Source organism: Desmodus rotundus, chromosome 1 (genome assembly GCF_022682495.2).
Source record: "Desmodus rotundus isolate HL8 chromosome 1, HLdesRot8A.1, whole genome shotgun sequence".
Classification (NCBI taxonomy): domain Eukaryota; kingdom Metazoa; phylum Chordata; class Mammalia; order Chiroptera; family Phyllostomidae; genus Desmodus; species Desmodus rotundus.
Window position 1 is genome coordinate 4,759,476 of NC_071387.1, and position 20,252 is coordinate 4,779,727.

At 56.0% G+C, this 20,252-nt stretch overlaps 1 protein-coding gene across 3 annotated transcripts in view; it reads right to left on the minus strand.

Annotated features, from left to right (window-relative positions):
* Positions 1–2,545: 2,545 nt before the first annotated feature.
* Positions 2,546–20,252, minus strand: part of GPR107 (G protein-coupled receptor 107) — a 57,394-nt gene continuing 39,687 nt past the window's right edge. For all 3 annotated transcript variants that reach the window (XM_024562064.4, XM_024562065.4, XM_045196770.3), the window contains exons 15-18: positions 12,576–12,625; positions 11,135–11,218; positions 10,283–10,404; positions 2,546–6,524 (exon numbers count right to left, since the gene is read on the minus strand). In XM_024562064.4, coding sequence (XP_024417832.1) covers positions 6,428–6,524; positions 10,283–10,404; positions 11,135–11,218; positions 12,576–12,625 — 353 coding nt within the window. In that variant the 3' untranslated portion in view covers positions 2,546–6,427. The remainder of the gene's footprint in view (positions 6,525–10,282; positions 10,405–11,134; positions 11,219–12,575; positions 12,626–20,252) is intronic.

The window sequence follows — 20,252 nt, forward strand, 5'->3', positions numbered from 1 at the left end:
TGGCTGCATCTCTGACTGGGGAAGCTCTAGCCAGGCTGCGGGGAGGAAGCCAGCCTTGATCGAGGGGAGCTGTTCAGGCAGGTACCCCTTCCTCCCTCCCTCCCTCCCCGCTGCCTCCACTCCCTCCTCCAATCCATCACTACTACACCCTGCCAGGAGCCAGGGCACAGTCTTGCTGAATGACTGAAGTCCAAAAGGAAGCTGGGTCACATGGGTGGTTCTCAAACTGTGGTCCTGGCCCAGGCCCTCCAGGGCATTCTGATGCCTGCTTGAATGTGAGGCGCACTGGATTAGAGGGTCCCCTTCCCAAGCTGCCTCAGGATCTCTCGTGCTGCAGAGTTCGGCCAGACTCAGGGGCTACCTGCTCTCACAACGCCCCCTCCCTGCTCCTTCTGCTTCATCCCAGACAGACACCCTTGGTGATGCGGAGCCTCCGGTCAGGCACCGGCTGGGGGAGGTGTGCCACTGAGGGACACCAGGCCCCTTCCGTTCCGAACCCCGGCGAGGGTGAGCTGAGGATCAGTCTGACACTGCAAACATGGGAGCGGTGACCAAGAGCCCTTGCTGTGCCGACACGGGGCCAGCCCCTGACCCGACCCTCGACCAGGTCAGAGTCAGGACACCCAGACCCTCTCCTTGGCTCTGATGCATACCAGCTGGCTGGCCTGGGGGTGTGCCTCACAGGCTGCTCCAGATCCCAGTGTCCGAAGCTCTGCGGCCAGTGCTCTGGATGGACAGGCCAGAGAAAAAGTGTGCTGTGTGCAAGAGGCCGCACACACCGGGCACAGCGGGGCATGTGCCCACGTGAGGTTCTGGAGGAGCATGCTCCCCTGTGGTGTGGAACCGGAGCCGTGGCGTGGCGGGCGTGGCCAGGGGGTGGTACTGCCGCAGACAGGGCACAAGGGGACCCGTGGGGGATGGAAATGTTCCATGTCTCTTACAGTGGAGGCTACAGACTGCGCATGCCTGTGTCACAACTCATCCAGCCACACGTTTCAAAGGGTGAACTGTATGTGTGTAAGTTGCACCGCAATTGAAAACATTCCTAATAAAATAAGAAGTTTGGGATCAGATGACTCCTAAAAACGCCGAGTCTGAAACCTTGGAGTTCTCTACGTGGGCTGTCTCGCAGGGCTATCTGCCAACTGCTGGCAGAAGGGGTGCGCGTCAGCCTGTCCCAGTGTGGGCTTCGCCCCAGGTCTCCGCTGTCGCCTCCCTCAACTGGCTGCGCGCCCCACTCCTGACCCAGAAGGCAGCCCCCGCCCCCGCTGCAGGCAGGACATCAGTGAACAGCAATTGCTGTGCAGTCTGTTCCAAAATTCAGCCTCTGGGGCGGAAGTCACGCTCGAGTTTCCACAGCAGCTGCCACAGATCTAAGACCCACAAATTTCTCTAGTAGGTGTTACTATTGTCAGTGGGAGCGGGTGGGAGGCAGTTAACTAATTTAATGAACAAAAATCACAAAGAAAAAATTAGGAGCGGGCGGTGGAGGAGAGACGGCAGCTGGAGTGACTGGAGATAACATACGTTTCCGTCACAGAATCTTTATTTTACAGTCTGCATCACAGCGAGACAGCCCGTCCCAAACACCACCCAGATCGGCAGACCCCCCCCCCCCCCCCCCGCCCCCCCCCCCCCCCCCCCCCCCCCCCCCCCCCCCCCCCCCCCCCCCCCCCCCCCCCCCCCCCCCCCCGCCGTTCGGTTTACACAAACGCTCTTCAATGACCACCACCGGTGTGAAAACAATACCGAGAGCTCCTTCTGCACCCAAGCTGACTGGAAAGCAAACCTTACGCACGAGACGCTTTCTCCCCCAAGTGCTGACTTGCTTCTGGATTCGATGTGTCTGACTTCTTGGTGGTCATGTGACTAGGCAAATCCAGTTTATGATCGGAAACACTCCAAGGCTTCAAAACCCCCCTTGTGTGAACAGGACTTCTGGATCCTTTGGTTAGTAAGTACCGTAAATGCTAAAAAAGCTGACCCCCCACCCGTGTCCGGTTGGGCTCCCTACTACAAAACCTCACGCCATGCCTCAACAAGCAGCTGACGGTCTTAGGAGTGGGTTAGTTCTTCTGTCTCACTGGGGCATTTACTGACTTTGTCGGGCACTCCCCCTTCCCAAAGGGCCGGGCTGCAGATTCCTGCCACCAGAACCCCAACAGGCCCCTGGTGCAGCACAACCCAGTCCTTGCTGCAGCACCTCCTGTCCCTGCCTCAGCGTACTCCTTCCCACGGTGGCTCAGGGGCTGTGCGTGTCCCACGAGCCAGCAGTGAGCCACTGAAAACCGCACCTACGTTTCAGGGGTGATCCGAGCACGGAGGGCGCAGCTGCAGCCTCAGGCTACTGAGCGCCCTGGGAATCTGGGGGTGTTCGACTCGCCGATCAGTAACTACATTCCAGGTGGCGACAAGCATGAACCTCGATGCAGGTGGATCTCCTCTAAAGGATTCCTGCCAAAACACCCTCCAGAAGCTGGAGCGCAGGGCAGGTCTCTGGGAACATCTGGTGTGTTCCAGATGAACGCCTTTTTGACATGCCAAGAGGCATCGAGTCAAAGTCTAACTTCCTCAGTGGGGAAGCCGTTCACTTAGTGAGTCCTAATGGGCGGAAAGCAGCGGGCCACAGGCACCCTGGCCTCTGCCTACTCTGAACCCAGTAAAAGGCCAGGCCTGGGTTAGAGAGCAGCAAAGGGGGAGGTGTGCAGTGGAAGGGGTGAGGTGGGCTGCGATCGGCTGGCTGCCTTGGAGGGTCGGCAGCGGGGCAGCACGAAGTGCTCCGCTGCTCTGCGGGGTGTGTGGCGCAGAGCTAGCAACCTCCGCAGACTGTCCAGTGGTCTCAGAACGGGGAAAGTGGCCAGATGCCACCTGCCATTCAAATCAGCCTCTTCTACACTCTTCCTTGGTCTGAAAGGACTGGCTCCTTGTAGAAAACTCTTTTAAGTACTGAAACAAGACACAGAGTTTAACGAACGCAGGGAAGAACATCCTATCTGTTCCAAAGCAATGATATACACATCAGTACGTGCCCTCTTGCTACAGTTCTCCGTAGCTTAGAAAATGCGTCCTTCGCAGAGCTGCTGGGAGAAAACGCTGCAATGCACCATTGCCTTTAGCCCATATTCCCAAGACTGAGCCTATGTGGAATGGATAGGGGAGGGCGGCAGAGCAGGTGGGGGCGAAGAGAAGTGGAGGAGGGAGGGGGAGGCAGGCTGTGGGACAAGAGAGTGGTGATCCTGTGACACGAGGTGGGACCCCTGCTGCGACCATCACATGACAAGCACTTCTGGTGAGACGGAGTGCTACCTTGGCTGCTGGACACGTCCGGGACAGGGACAACCCTGGAGTTGTACTCTAAAGTGGGCTCTTGAAAGAAAACCGAACTGACTCACGCCAGGACCTGAGAAACCACCCTCTGCACTAGAACAAGCTTCTCCTCCCAGAACGGGCCACCAGCGCACCAGCGTGAAACGCATGCACTAAAAGGCACTAAAATTTTAAAGCCTGGGGGGTAGGGTGAGAGCTAGGCTGATGGAGTCTCTGGCCACTGCTAAGAGCCAGGATTAAGAGATCAATGATTGTTCTTGTGGTCCAAGAAGTAATTCTCTACAAAAGACACACGCTTCAGCAACGGGAAACAAAGCCTTCACTTCCTGAAATCTCACAGCCAGCAGCGCCTCCAGTCCCTGGAAGATTTCTCAAAGGAAGCCTGGATATTCCGCGTGGGCAGGAACAGGGAGTCGGAGCACAAAGTGAAGCTATAAATACCGAGGGCTCTATGATGTGCATGCACCCATCCTTCCTGCCCAACCTGAGATCCTGGGAGAGCTTAACCGTTCGAACACTGTGGCTCACGGAGCCCGTGGGGACCGAACCTGGGCCTGCAGGAAGGGGCTGTGAGCTGGTGGAACTACTGCGCTTTGGACCCCAGTCGGTCATCTTGACTCAAGAGGAGAGCTCAGTACTGGTCACGACTATGAAGTGATAGAGAAAGAGAAGAAATTTTTACAGAACAGGACAGAGAACTTAAGTAATTTTATAAAAACTGGAACTACCACCTGCCTTCCCAACAATGGGCTGGGTCTTGATTTTTCCTAATCTCTGGCCTGATTTCGGACCTCCTGAGTCACACGCAGGACATGGCGGATGAGCTGCTTGGTGGGAAGGCTGTGGCCAGCCTGATTCCAAACCACTGCCATGCCCCCGCTGTGCCTTCTGGTCCGGAGGGCTCAGGACTGTGAAGGCGCGGCCACTCGGGGGCTGTGTGGAAGCCCAGAGGCTCCCAGAGGTGGGCACGAGCCCGTGCCCACAGAGGAGCGGGCAGCGGCGCAGAGGTGCAGGGAGGGCGCGGTGCGGGCTCTCCTCGCACACGGCCTTGTCCGCCCTCGCTCCTCACGCACTGGATTCCTTGCTCCAGCACGTGAAGTGAGGACATCTCCGAGGACAGGTTCTGTAGGAGAGGTTTCATCACACTGGTTCTTGCCAAGAAATCTGCGGCCAAGTCAAGACGCGAGCTCGGAGGACAGCGAACGTGTCCCCGGAGGGAAGCACCCTAAGGGCGGCGGGGTGGGGGCGCCCACAGCCCGAGACACATCTCCGCAGTGCCAGCGCTGTCCGACACAGGTAAGCCAAGTTTTAAAAAGATTCCCGTCCTCCCTGCAACTTCCTTCCCCTGTCACAGAGCTCCAAGTCCAAAACAAGAAGAAGAAGAAGGTCCCTTAAGTTAATGCTGTGGGTGCGTTTCCCTGGTCCCGAAGACAGGAAGACACGTGACCCCTCCCTGGAACACCTGCAGAGCGGCGGCAGCAACAGCCGAAAGACGCTGCCGCTACTGCACGTGTCGCCGGGACCAGGCCTCTGTGAAGGTCGGGCCAGGCAGGCCGCACCTCTAAGAGCTCAGAAAGCACGTGCCCCACACGTCAGCGCAGAAGAGAGAACAGCACAGGAGGGGAAACAACTGGTTCTGAGGAAAGACTTCAGGTTCCCAAATCTAGGACACTGAGTGCCACCCCCAAATCTTGTAGTTTCTGACTGACCCTTCCAAGCTGGAGCTAAGAAAGCCACCACCGGAGACTGTCACTGTCCATCCCCCAGGGGGCCCGACACAGGTGGGCACTGGAAGGACCCAGGCAGCCGGCACCCCGAGCATTAGGGAGCTTCTTGACGGGGCCACATTTGGGTCTCCTGTCTCAGGCCCGGGTGACCAAACCCTCTGGGCAACGATCACAGAGCCCTCTGGGCCCTCGGTCGCAGCGCCTTCTGAGCTCGCACAGACCCTGCCCTCAGACCCTGCCCTCAGCCCCAGCTGGGGAACTAGGAGGACCCTCTTGCTAGGAGTTCCTGCAAGAGGCCTGGCCCCTGCCTGAGACGGAGGCTTCGACCACACCCACCTTCCTCCCCCCACACCCCTGGGGCAGGACTGGGACAGTCTCCGTTCACTTCCCATTCAGAAACGCCCTCCGGTGCACAGAGCAAGCTTTACGAAGAGGAGGAGCTGCCTCCGCACCACTTTTCTGACCCAGGCTGCTCTGGAAGGCAAGTGCCTCCCGCTTCCCCACGAAGCCAACACAAGCCACGAGAAGAGGGGGAAACGAGAGATGGCGCTGCTCCGGGGTCCGTGAGGGAACCCTACAGGATGCCTTCTGAGCTAGAAACACATTCTGTCCGTCCTTCAGACCAGAGTGCCCTTCGGTCACGGCTGCCGCCTTCCACCAGCGGGGCTGGGCTGTGTCCCGGGCCAGGACCCTGACGGGGACAGGACAGCACTCAGACACAAAGCCCTTTCTAAAAGGACCACCGGGCTCCCAGAGGGCTGGTCACTTTCAGAATCTGGGACAAAGGTGTGAGGCCACATTTAGGGACAGAAGTCCTGGGGCAGGCTCGACATATACATTGGGTTTTGAGCTGGCTTTCTAAAATAACCTAACTATATTCATTTTTGTCCCCTAAAGCAGCAGCGACCCGCTCCCTTCTGCGCCTCTGTGCGCCCTCGTGCTGTGACCAGCAGACACAGGCCTCGCCCTCCTCCCCACCCGCCACCCCTCCTTTCCATGTGTTACACAAGGTGGGGGTGGGGGGGGGCAGGGACGGGTCACACGGCATATACCCTAAGAGCTCCCAATTTAAAAATATATATATGTATATATATATATATATATGTAAAAAAAAATGAAAACGAAGTCTTCCTTTTATTCTCCTCCTGGCTATACTCCCTCCCCACCGTCCCACCTGAAGGAGAATTCCAGCTGCCTACGACCAGCTGCAGAACGAGTTTCCACAAAAGAGAGTAAAAAATTAGGTTTCCTGGCACTCTGCTCCCAGCCACGTGCCCCGTGTCACTGCTGGAGGGCCGGCTGCCCTCCCTCGCCAGGAGCACTCTCAATAAATTAAGCGTCGTTGTGGACGGGCCAGCCTCACGGGAGCTGCGTCACGCGGTGCCTTCCCAGTCGCCCTGGGGCTCCGCCGAGCCGTTGGTCACCTTCTTGACTTTCTTCACGTTCTCCATCGCCCCGGATGTCGTCACGCTGAACGAGAAAAGAGCCACGAGAAGCGTGTCAGTAGCACAGTAAGCCCGTCTTCACTGCAGCGCGGTGCCAGGAGCGGTACAGGGCACCGGCTCCGGCACCAGACTGCAGTGGGTTCGCCCCGCACCGCCCCGGCTGGCCGGCTGTGTGACCTCCACCACGTCATTCGAGCTCTCTGGGCTTCAGTGCAATAAATAATTCCCACTTCCCGGAACGGTCACCGGGGAAAGACGAGATTCCCCAAAGCGCCCAATCAACACCCCCCAGCTGTGACTGTTGTAGCCAACGCTAATCTCTGCCATGGCCACCATGAGTTCTCATGCTGCCTGTGTATGCTCTAGTCACAGCTGTGAGACCACTGTGTGCGCTGTGCTCGACACTCAGACAGAAAGCCGCCCACTGTGGACACGTACGGTGACCTGCCACAAGGGAGCACTATTGAGTCATGGGGCAGCACCACCGCTGTGAGGAACCTCCTGGGCCCAGATTCTTCCACCACTAGAGAGGCTTTCTGCAATTCCAGGCCCTGGTCCATGCAGGCTGGGCCAGGCCCGCACGGATGTCAGGGAGCATATGTCTCTGCCTCCCTTCTGTGCCTCCCCAGGGCAGGGGCTTTATTCTCTGTTTGTCCCTGGCACCATCTACGCACTGTCCCACTGTCCCTACAGAAGACTGGGAGGTCCCCGAAGGCAGGGCTTCTGCTCCAGCTGATGCCCCACAACTGCCCACAGGGCACGCGGCCGGCCCAGCACCCATTCCAGCAGAAGCTATCCTGCCTCCAGCAAGGCACTGGCCTCAAGGGCCGACAGCATGAGAGCTGGGCTGCAGCCAGGGATCCCGCAGCTACGCCAGGCAGACGCACTCCCTGTGGGATCAGTACAGGCATGTGTGCGGCGGGTGGATAGAAAGGTGGAGCAGAGAGATGCCGGACAGGGAGCAGGGAGCGTGGACAGAGACGAAGAGAGAACATGGACCAGGCTGCCTCCCGCCTTCCTTCTCCACCTCCGTGGCAAGCCCTCTTTTCCTGACAGCCCTGAGTCCTGTGCTTGGACCCCGAAGGGCCTCATGCACATTTGCAAGAGGGAGATGGGGCTTCAGACACCCGCTGTTCCTGCTGCCATATCTGTCACAACCACGTGTGGCTTGGGCCTCAGTGGCCCATGGATACACCTATTTCTTTAATCAAACTAAACCAAAAACTAAAGCCAAACTAAGCATTGTTTCCTGGACTGGAAACGCGGAGTGGCCTGTTTAAGAGACACTCCCACGAGTCTCCGATTCTCCCGTGCCCACTGCTGGTGCCGGCCCACTCGGAAGAATGCAGGAAGTAGCCCGAGGTGGCCGGCAGCCTTGAGGACAGCATTCTGGGGTGAAACCCAGAGGCAAGTCCCAGCCCTGAACCCACCGCAAACGCTTCTTCCCGCCCTCACTTCTCCAGACGGGAATAATCCAGATCACCCAGGACTCGCACAGCCTAGGAGGCAGCTGCGGAGTCTGAGAGCTGAAATCGCAGCCAGTACTTCTTAACACGCTGAATTGCTTTTATGACAAATTTTGTTACCAAAATTGGTACAAAGAGAGATGTTAAAAGAAAGATGGAGGAAAAAGACAGCAAGTCAGTGTTACCTCTGCATGCACCCTCATCCTGCAGGCGGCCCCACCCCCTGGGGCAAGACCCACTGCCTCAGCTCGGCTGCAGACGGAGGAGGTGACAGCAGGCACGAGAGACACTGCCCAGAACCCCCCTGGTCGGAGCTCGGGGGACAGCAGCAGGATGCAGCAGGAAGACTTGGGTTTGCGCTGGGGGGCATAAGGACTGTCGCTTGTTCTGGGATACGGGTCAGATCCAGCTCCCTTCTTCGGGACACCGCCTCCAGTGCGGATGGCAGAGAGCTCAGCACCTTCTCGGACACCCGGGCAAGGGCTCTGCTCGCCTCTGGCAGGGCTGTTTGCGGAGGATTTAAGGGGTGCCATCCAGGAACAGCCCATCCAGGTGGAAGAGGGAGAGGATAGCCCGGGGCTCGGAAGGGCCCTGAGAAGCTGCAACTGGCCTTTGCGCTCACCTGCCAGTGAACACGGAGGCAGGCTGAGGGCTGGAGTCTCCACCTCAGGCCTGTTCTGCCCTGTCACATCTCATAAAGTCACAGAGCTTTCTCAGTGGTGGAGTTCTCAGGCCAAGAGAAACACCAGAACGACTTCCTTGCCCATGTAAAGGCACGTAACCTCACTCAGCTCCTTGCCTCCTTTGCGCAGGCTAACCCGGGCCAGCACCCGCTAGGAGCGCCGCCACCCTGAATAAAACATCCACTTGGTTTGCCCCTCTCCCAAGCGGCGACATGCGTAGCCTTTCTGCCACCAGAGAGCACCCACTTCACCATCACAGCGGGGCTCCCATGCAGCCACTGAAAACAGTGGATCAGGGCACTCTCACCCTGCAGCACAGGTGCGGACTGAGGTAGCTCGAGGACACCGCAGAGTAAAGAACATCCCCTCTGGTCCCCACTAGACTGGTGGTCCCTCTCCCTTTCCTCCTCTGACCTAGCAACCACAGACCTCTGGCTAAAACGGTTACTACTATCACCCAATATTGTCGAAGAGAAACAAAACCCAAAACAAAATATTGCCAAGAGACAACAATACCTTCGCAGGGCATCCACACTTGCAGAAGCAGTGGCCGACAGACCGGATGTGGGGACAGACACCCCCACGTGACTGGGGGGACCGCCAACTGGTACAGCCACGGTGGAGCACACCTCAGCCAGTGGATGGCGCCGTGAAGCGGCCATTTGGCCCCCCGCTGCCTGCTCCAGAGACACCCTGCCGTCACGTGTGGGGGCCAAGCCGGAGGCTCCAGCAAGGACAGAGACACCAGACCGCAGGCTCCTTCCGGGCGCTGCATCTCACCAGACTAACTCTCATTTGTGTCTCTTCAACCCTTGGTCACTTGCTCAGACTCTATGCCTCCCAGAAAAGGCACACCTGACGATTCTCCTGCCTGTCCCTCCGAGATCTATAAAAAGGCACTTCTTCCTCTGCACAGGGAGGAGCTGTTTGGAGCCCAGCAGCGGGATCGGCCTTCTGTTTACTGTTCTCACAGCGAAGCTGAGCACAGAGAGCTGGCCCCTGCTGCCGGACCTGCCTGACGGCCCAGCGGAGCCCAGCGGGGGCCAGGGCTCAGCCTTTCAATTGGGAAAAATCAGAAGGCCGCCTCGCTGGAGGTGGCACACTTGAAACTCAGCCTCAGCCTAATCATCAAAGACCAGCTGACCAGGCCCATCACAGTGCATCAGCTAACAAGCAAAACAGTCTCAATCCCCGTTCACTTCCCCAGAAAACGATCCCCCTTTCCCAGCGAACAGGACCCCAGAGCCCCTTCCACTGTGGCTCAGAGAGGCCTATCTTCACACCCAGGTTTAGGGCGAGGCGCTGGGCTAGCTCTGAGAAGTCGCTCAGCCATGTGATGACGGAGGGCGTTTAACCATGACTGCAGACACAGAGGAATCGGATGATCACGTATCGACACAGGCTCCCAATGGCAGAGCCCAATGGGAAGAGGGCTGGTCTGACCTCAGTAGTTGTGAATGGGCCCAGCACGGCCCTGAGCTCCGCAGCCCAGGCACCAGGAGCGGTGTCTGCTCACTTCTGCTAAAACAGAGGCCCCGCCTCCGCAGCAACAGCATGTGGAGAGGCGGCTGCGATTCACACCGCGCTGCTCTTCAGCAAGTAAAGGGGCCAAGGAGAGAAAGGAGGTTTCTTACACAGATTCCATTTCCAAGTCATCTTCTTCCTGAGAAAGCTGTAGGTAGGGGTTATCTGACGCTGGGCGGAACTTACACCCAGTGAGGACAAAGAACACCAGCGTGGCTGTTTCATCCAGGAGCTGTGGACAGAAGACACCCCGAGCAAAGGGATGAGCAACACTCTTCTTCCGAGGGCAGTGGAACCGACAAGTGGAACACCCCTGCCCTGGCCACCCACACTCCATGGTCACTCCTCAAAGCCCAGAGCTGACTGCTGGAGAGCGCTTGGCCTGGAGGTGTGCTGAAGCCCCAGCTAGGGTAGGGGCCTTCTCCTAGAGATGACACCAAAGACCCCTTGCTTTAACTGGAGTCTTCACACTGTCCCTTAAGGGTCACGATACACCCAAGCTTCCTGCAGTGCCAAAGGCTCCAAGTGTGCACGTTAAGAAAAGTGGCTCCACTTCCCTGACGGCTTGCCCTAGCCGTGAGGCCAGGTCCAGCACATTGCAAAGATGCTTTGTCACCGAAGTAACAGTAACAGGCAAAGAAGGGCGGTCTGGGTTCTCAGCTGCTCTCAGCCCTTTGCGGACGGAGAAGACCCGTCTCATCTGGGTTTTAATTATACAGAGTAAACCTTCCTCTCTCTGCCCAAGGCTTTCCTCTTCAAAGACTTTCCAAATTAAACACTAAAATCAATAATGCAATTACTTGATTTCTCAGGCCATCCAGCAGCTTTCCTGGACAGAGTATCTTAATTGCAGACCAGAAGAGACAGGAGGTCCTCCTGGCGGCAGCCAGATAAACTCTTAACAGTCTCGAGTTACAGCCCCAGACACCAACCCTCCGGCACCGTCCCCCCTGGGAACATACCTGGTAGAGCCACTTCCACTGGAACGGGACAGCAAATTTGAGGAAAAATGCAATGATCCTGGTGAAGTATATGTAACACACAATCTACACAAAGTGAGAAACAAGAAAAAATCAACACAGAAATTTGGCACCACTTTCTTCCAATAATTTGCTTTCAAATTAACTAACCGAAGAAAATTATTTGACATTTACAGTGCTAATAATAAATTTGGCAGAGAGATGACTTCTCTGCTAGTTACACTTTAAAGGATTTCTCCTTGCTCTCTAGGTGACCAAAATATTGGTAATGGCCACACCCATGGGAGGGACAAAACATTTTGGTGCGGTTGCTCTTAACTCCCGAGTAGCCCTCCCTTGCCCTATCCACATACATAACCCATTAACTTCAATCCCTAAAGGACAGTATTTGTTTTAATTCCCCGTCTTAGAGGAGTGTTTTCCAGCTGTAGTGGCGAAATAAAGCCACACAGGGAAAACACTGATTTTTAGTGCCTTCGGCAGATGCTGGGACATTCGTGGTCCGCACAGAGGAAGTCCCAGTAACACTAAGGACTCTAACAAGGGAGCGCATGCTGAGGACTCAGCAGGCGGGCCACTTGAGTGTGGCCTGCTCACTGGGACCATGCCCAGGTGGCCAACTTGCAGGAAAAAATGTCCAAGGGAAAGTCACTGCCAAAAGCACAGATGGAAGATGACCCAGAAACCCTAGAAGACCGATACCTTAAACATTCCAAGAAATTATGTGCTTGAATTTTTAGTAAGTCTCGCCTTTGGTGCTTAATGCTTGTATGAACTTTTTATGTTCATACCAGTCCTGTCTTAAGGTGTGACCCTATTTTTATAAATGAATTTTATTCTTTTTTAAAGATTTTATTTATTTATTTTTAGAGGAAGGGGGAGGGAGGAAGCGAAGCATCAATGTGTGGTTGTCTCTTGCATGTCCCGCAACCCAGGCTTGTGCCCTGACAGGGAATCAAACTGGCGACCCTTTGGTTCACAGGGCCGCGCTCAATCCACGGAGGCACACCAGCCAGGGCTGTAAATGAATTTTTTTTTTAAAACTGTAAATGAATTTTAAAAAAACCCAAACAAATCAAGGAGCATCCAGGCCTGGAAGAGACTCTGGAGAAACCAGCATGAAACTGCTGGCAGTGGTGACCAAGGGCAGGAGGAGGAAGGGGCCATAAAGGGTTTTCTGGGTTTCTGCAACGCTGCTTTTTAAAAACATCAAGCAGGTATTGCTTTTCTGAGGATGGAAAGCCAAATTTAAAACGAGCTGTGAAAAGCAGCTCTCACACCGAACCCCCACATCCAAGGCACAGTCTGGTTCTGAGGAGGGAAACCCACACAGCCCCAGGGGCGCCCATCTCTGCTCTCACCGACCCTTCAGAAGCCTGTGGGCTCCACTCCGTATTTACAGGTTCAGGACTGTTTTACTCACCAAGACGTAATAATGTCTGAAAAGTTTCAGCTTGGCTAAGTTAATAGCAGCTAGGGAGAAGAAAGAACAAGATAAAGGCTCATTAACTCCTTGGTGTGAAAGCATATGGCATTGGGCACCCTCTCATCAGGGGCCAAGTCTGATGTGTGGGTACGGCCCGGGGCACATCTGCATTTCTGGAAATGCACCCCCCCAGCAGGCCCCCCAACCACCAGGAAGAATCAGGGGTTGGGGGCGCAGCAGGGTGGGGTTCCAGCTCCAGGTCATGGGCAAACCCGCATAGCTCCCCCGTGCTGGGTTCAAGTAGCTTCCAACTGGCCATGCAGGAGCATAGCGACACCACAGAAACCAGCAGTCACTACACGTCAGGACTGCCCCCCCACCCCACCCCAGCCATCATGAAACATCTCAGCTCTGCCTCTGGCAGACAGCGCTGCGCTCCCCACTAGGACTAGTCTCAGGCGGCTCTCTGAGTCCCACCGGGGAAGCCACCCACTGGCTCAGGGCAAAAATTCAATGAACATGGATGCATCTTGCAAATTCAGATTTCACTTCGATTTTCCCCACAGGCTCTTTAAATACAACCTCCCTGGCTTTGTTTTACCATCACGACTGCTCAAGGTCAGGAGCCAGGACAGCTAACTTCCTGCCACCGCCTATGGTCATGAAATATTGATGACCACAGAGGGTAGCCTGGCTCCCTCCCCAATTAGCAATCCTTTCATTCATCAGAAACCTTCTTGCAGGAGGCAAATTAATTTTGCTTAACAGCATTCAATTACTGGCTCCATTTAAGAATGGGCCTATGGGTGGTGGAGGTTCAGACTGCCTCCTCCTCCTGCTGCCTCGTGGTTAGTGGGGGACAAACAAGCTTAGGGTTCCAAAGGAAATTCCTTGAACCTTAAATAACTTTCAAGATGATCACCAACCGAGAGTATCTGTCTGGGTCTCTTCTAGGAAGCCAAATGCATCAATGAGAAGCTCAGCAAACCTGCCCAGGAAACCCAGCTCCCGAATGCAGAGGCTAGTGTACCCACGTCTAGACGGCAGCGGACATGTGTTCGCACACACCTGAAGAAGCTCGACTGAAGTACGCAGACCAGCAAAGGCTGTCTAATGTAGCAATCTTTCTTGTAGACGTATGGTTTTAAAAACTGAATCTCTCTGGTTCTCAGCCACTTTTCATTCACTCTGACCCTGGGCCAGGCCCCGGGTGCAGCAGGGACCATGGCAGCCGAGGCCTTTGCCCCAGGATGGCCCCCGTTCCTCAGGAAGGTCACCCAACCCCGAGCTGGTCACCCACTTACTGTAACACCAAGTGCACGCAGAGTAGCCTGCGAGCACGCGACACAAACAAGTGCTCCTCCTCCTCCTCCTCCTCCTCCTCGGGCGATGGGAGAGGATTTGGAGGACGAGGTAGGAAAGCTGAGGAGTGTGGGGCGACTGAGTTCCCAGGGTTTTAAAGTTTCGCTCATCTGTCCGTGTGCAGCTCCTGCCCCCAGCGGCAGTGGCTGACGGAGCAGCCGCTGACACCACACTCTGCCCATACACACAGCCAACCTCGGGGACCATGGTCCCCCCCCACAACAAGCAAAATGGTCCTTGAACATGAACACTCAACTCTCCTCTTTGTGAAGAACTGAGAAAAACAGCAATAACTGGACCATCCAAATAACAAAAATGCTTTAAGACTCCTCTGCATTTTGCTAGTTGAAATAAATCCTGACTAATGAAACACCTGCCCTTGAAGGTTCGCCAAGACCGTCCACCCGACAGAGAGGTGTCACATTTTCACTCCCTGACTTCAAGGTGCCCTGAGGGGACGCACATGGCTGTGAGGCCACGCACCAGATGCTCCCCACCCAGCCCAGGGACACAACAGGGAGAGCGGGCTCCCAGAGGCGGCGGTGCCTGAGCACAGGCCTGAGCGGGCCTCAGGAGGGAGCACGAATGGGGAGACCAAGTGGAGAGGATGTTCGGGAGGAGCGGGTGCGAAGGCGCGGCTGTGAGCTGGCATCACACACCAGGGACACGAGCAGCTCAGTGGGGCTGGACCATGGAAAGGCCAGGGAGCGGGTGAGGCGGAGAGGAAGGTGGAAAGCCATGTCAGCTGGCCACCCTGCTGCTGTCATGGGCCCCAAGGAGCCCCGGAGAGCCCAAAGCAGGGCGGTGCCACGATCACACCTGCGTCTCAGAGCCATCTCTCTACAGAGAGGATGGAGAGAAGCAAAGCGAGAGCCCTATGGAGGTCGAAACCCCTCAGATGTGTGGAAGTCCCCCTAAACAGGGGTGGGGTGGTTCTTCTCAGTGCACAGTGGTAGATGGGGCAGTGAGCAAGGCTGACCCGCCCTGCTGGCTGGCTGGGGGGGTGGAGGAACAAGGCGATGAAGCTGCGGACCAGAGAGAATTCTTCAAGTGAAGCCTGATAGGTCCCCTCCTGGTCACAGGGCAGGAAAGCAGGGGTGGGGAGGGTGACTGAGGGAAAGCAGAGGGGTTCTGACGTGAGCCATGGGAGGGAGGGAGCGGAAGGCGCTGTCCTAACACCTCCCTGGTGTCACTCGCGTCACCGCATCACCTCCAGGCCTACTGTGAGACACCACAGCGAGGCAGGCCACGCCCCCAGCGATGGGCCTGCACACCCACATCTGGTACCCATGCAGAACCGTCAGCACGGGCAGCGATGTCATGCCGTCCCAGGACGTGAGCCAGGACTGAAAAACGGACCTTGGGAATGACCGATGTCATCTTTAAGACATGCAGCACAGCATAGCGGAGCTCACGGCTGTCCCCCACACCCACTGGTGGCAACGACAACATGTCCAGTTGCACAGAGGACATCTGTTCACGAGACTGTGGGCTGTGGGGTCAGTCACGGGTGAGGCAGCGAGGGTGGGGAGGAAGCTTACTCACTGCAGTAAGCAGCGGGGTGGGGGTGGGGAGGTGATAGTACAGGCCCCGCACACCTGAACGTCCTGGGTTCTAATTCCCACTCTGCGGCTTCCTGGCCGTGTGACCTCAGGTGAGTCTCCTAACCTGTTTGAGTCTCAGTTTCTTTATCTGTAAAATGGGAATAACAGTGCCTACCTCTGGGGTGCTGCAGAGCCCAGGGTAAGCACCTGATGGACGGCTGATGTTACAGTATCGGGACTATACTGGGGTTACCTTGTACTAACCCAAACCAAACGAGGCGTACACTGTGTTCCAGGGGGTGCCACCTCTGGCAGAAATCCCAACTCTAATGAGTGAGCTGGAACGAGGGGCGACCTGGGGATTCCCAGAGTGCCCGGGCTCTCCCGGGCGTGGTGCTGCTGCCTGCGCACGACGGACGATTCAGCCTGCAGCCTGGAATCCAAATCCTCCCCGTTTTCTTCCAAAAAAAAGCTTTCCCTGGAGTTCAGAACACTGACAGCCTGTCTGCACGGGCTCGTTCTGGTCCTACCGCGAGGAACAGTGAATGCGGTACAAGAATGAGTGCGGCAAGAGGAAACTGCCTCAGACCAGAGCCAGCTCAGCTCCAGTCCCTGCACCGTCACAGCCCAGGCGCTGGGGCCCGGCCGGCACTTCTTCTCGGGCGCTGGTGTCCTCATCAGAATGAGGGTTTCTCCCTGGCGGTGGCTCTTCCCCAGGAACAGCCTCATTTAGCATGATGCCTGGGCCACCCCTAGTCCTAAGGATTTTGGAAAACCTCCCAGGGAATGGGGAAGGAGAGCAAGTACACCTGCTTCAGGAGCTGCTGAGGGCTCACCTCCTGCTGTGGGCTCCCTCCTCCTCCCACTCTCTCTCAAAACGATGCCCAGGACTCTGGATTTTGGCAAGTGCTTCTTACTGACGGGAATGGAACCCCGTGTCCTTTGAGAGGAAGTGTATTCTGTCTTGTGTGGGCACACACTGAGGCAGAAAGCGCCCAGCCCTTTCAAATGCTTAGTTAACAAGTCAGTCCTCTCTCCGACCCAGCAGCAAAAGAGCAAAGGCACCCCCCATCAGAGAAGGTGCCAGCCCGTCTGGACTCCTACCTCTCCTAGAAGCCAAAGAACAGCTGAGCGGGCTGGCAAGAAGACAGACTGTCCGTCGCCCCCACCTCCCAGCACCCCTCCCTGATGGTCCTGGAACCACGACAATGAAGACAGCAGCTCGGGGCCTTGCCCCCTACTGAGCGCCAAGCGAGCACCAGGCACCGGCTGGCCACCGTCCACGCTGCATCTGTGCAAGCCACACAGCAGCCTCTCCGAGGGAGGGCGTTACTACCTCCGCCTCCCAGGTGACAACGGGCTTAGGCCTGGAGAAGTTCAGTAAACAACCAAGGGCACAGCGCTTACAGATGGAGAAGCCGGCACTCAAACCCAGTCCCGGTCCCTCCAAGGGCCGGCTCTCAACGCCTACACTCTGTGCTAAGAGAACGGCGGTTCACAGCTTCATCACCCACTGGCAGCGCAGGGAGACGGGAGCTCACGGCTCAAAACGCCAGGCACTGCCCAGGAGGTGCCAGCACTCGGTCTGGAGGAGTTAATCCAACGTGATTTATGGGGCACACAGAACAAAGGCCCACAGCTGCCACTTAAAGGGTGAAAAGTTTCCAAAAGAATCCTCCCCTGGTCTAAGGAAAGCCTCGAGGCTTAAAAACACCCCTATCCACCCATCATCCTTTTCTCCTGCCTTCCCCCTGCTGTGCTGCGGAGGGGCTTCTGAGTCAAACACAGGTGTGGAGGAAACAAGGATGATGGCCAAGCCCAAACGACTCAGCCTCAACCTTAGTGCTTCCAGTCTGCGGAAGCTCCTGGCTGGAGCATATGCCCTGAAGTGGGCTGTGCATCTCCCTGTAAGAAAAATACCTTAAACAAGTAATAAAAAGCATCAAAGAGAGAGGCACAATTTTCATTATTTCATCAAGGCCACTGTTGAAACGGGCCCTTCCCACCCTCTGCAAGCAGGTGGCAATGAGGAGCGTGGGGGCTGTTCACACACCGGGTGTCGCTGCCCAGAGTCAGGCTAAGGTGCCAGCTGGCTCACTCGCCTCCACTTTGGCACCGTCGGCACAAACGTCACCAGCGAAGAAGGCTGGTAAGGCCTCCCTAGGAAAGCAGCCCTGACCATCCACGGTGCTGACAAGAGCTCACGGCTGCTCCAGAGGGAGCCATTCCTCCGTAAGCCCTCCCACCAGCCAGCCTCTGTTTGCTTAGGTGCTTTGGAAGCTCACTCACATGCAGGGTAAAATTCCTCAGAACACCACCTTTTGATTTTGCTCAGAAATGCAGGGGAAAAGGTAACTGGAGCAGAAACAGCGAACCAAGTGTACGGCGGACACCACCAAGCCCATGCTCCCAGGCAGTGACCCTGGAGGAGGAGCAGACAGGGACGCAGGATCCCAGGCAGTCTCAGGCGGTAAACCTCGACAGGCCAGCACAGCAGCGCCACAGCCAGGCGTGTCTGTGCAATGACGCTTCCTCTTGGAGGGTTGCAGCGCGGCAGCGCTCTAAGTGACAGGACCTGACAGAGGTCACTGCGTGACAAGAGACCAAGATATAGCTGAGGGGCCATGGGCAGCCTCATCCTCAATGCCTCCCTCAGGTTCCATCAGAAGGACCCCAGGCACCCAGAAGTAAACCAACGCCAAGCACACACCGGCAGCCAGTCAGCCTGGTCTGCACTGACGCTGAGTCTTAAACCCAGGTCAGCGTCAAGGTCGTGCAATGAGTCAGTGGAATAAGGAGCCTGTGAGCAGGTTCCATGCAGCATACTGCTTCCAACCTCAGGAGGAGACATCACTGCCCATGGTCTTCACTTTGCCAGCTGCCTCTAGGACGGGCTAGACCTCCGCCGGGGTGGGTGGAGGAGCAGGGCTCAACTGCAGCAGCGCGGCCCCAGCGCTCAGTTGGCTGGGGGCTCCCTCCAGCTCTCCTCGGTCGCCCTGAGGCTGGCTCCCCAGTGCAGGGGGCGGGAGGGGGGTGAGAAGGGGGTAGGTGCATCTCCCCAGGGCAGACTCTCCTCGGGAGCAGGTTCCCCTGAGGCAGGGAGTGTCACAAGTGGAACCATTTTTCAAAGTGTGGTCTGAAACGTGTGTGGTGTGTGTACAGATTGGCTTAAACGCACTCCGCGGCCTAAGTCAACTCAGTGACTCAAGAGGGCACCCCTTTGCTAACCTCCTCTGCCCCTCTCAAAGAGTTCGCGACTTGTGCTGATGAGAAACAGGTGCTTTCCTAACAGCACGTCATCCTGAGACTGGTGGAAGCCCTATGGTGCACTCGACTGACTTCCGGGTTTCAGGTTTGCTCTCTGCTGGGGTCCTGTGCTGCCACCTGGTGGAACAAACGGGGAACTGTCTCATGTGCCCAGGGGAGGATCACAGCACTCCTGTTCCATCATTCCTCCTTAACGACAGATGCTGGGGGACAGTGAAGACCCCCTGTCAGGATTTCCCTGCTGTGCTGCCCGCCCCGCCAGAGCTTCACTAAATCCTCAGCTAATGATCAGCCTTTCGTGGAAGAGCCAGCCACAGAGACCATCATCCCCAAGCCCTCAAAAAGCAAGGCAGAGAAGGCAGAGGCAGCCAGGGGCCGGAATGATGGAGAAGGTGAGGAAGAACAAAGCACTCACGAAGGGAGGAGGATGAGGCCGAGGAGCCAAGTTCAGAGAAGACTTATTAACCAGAAAATGTTGCCCTTGGGATTCTCAAACACTTTCAGCCGAACAGAACACAAATCCAAAAATATTGAAATAATATCGAAATGCATATAGATGAAAAAGCAAAATGCTTCATCTCAATATAGTGAGAGACCTACTGATTAAGTTAGGTCTTCTAGAAATAACAGAAGATCTTACAATGTGCACTGGAGACGACCAAAATAAGGACAAGCATATCCCCAAACTACCATTAGTCCCAGAAGGTGGGTTTTTTCTTCTTTGGATGTTTCTATCTGTGGCAAGTTGCTTTACTAAAATTCTAATTTGAGTTCTATTTTTTGCAGTTTTCCTTTCCCCCATTCCCAGACGGCCAGAGTGCTGAGTGCCATGGCTCGGGGAAGGCTGTGGAGCCAGGCGCAAGCAGCAGGTCTCTGGGGCAGGCCCTGGGAGACACTCAGAGCACTGCTGGGGGCGCCCAGCCAGGGCAGGCCCTCGCCCACCAGGCAGCCCGGCCCGAGCAAAAGCATTAATTGGCCCAACAGCAGGAGCCTCAACAGGAACTGCTGCAGCCTGAACAGGAATACTCCTGAGCCCCGAGCACCAAGAACCCTTGGAGTCCGGGTTTAATTCACTTTAAAGAAAGTAACATGATATTAATTGCATAGCAAGTGTGAAATAAGATTGGCACCTACTACCTGTTTTCCAAATTTTCTAAACTGAATCTGCATTACTTCCATAATCAAAAAAACAGATCAGCAACAAAACACGTGTAACAACAACGCTCGAGTAATTTGCCCAGAGGAACGTTGCCATCAGCACTGAGGGTATGAGTTCCTGGGTCTTGAGGCAGCTCCAACCTTTGAGGGCACTGCCGCCAGCTCCTGTGGTCTGAAGCCCCCCTTGACCCCAGGGTAGCCTGCAGCCTTGGACTTTACTCAAATAAGCCCAGGAACACACCACGCATTCTTTTTGTGGCTTCTTTTCTGACTTAGAAGGCATGGTTAGAAAACCAAGGAGATTCAGAAGGGTTTTAATGGCACCACCATTTAAAAATCAGAG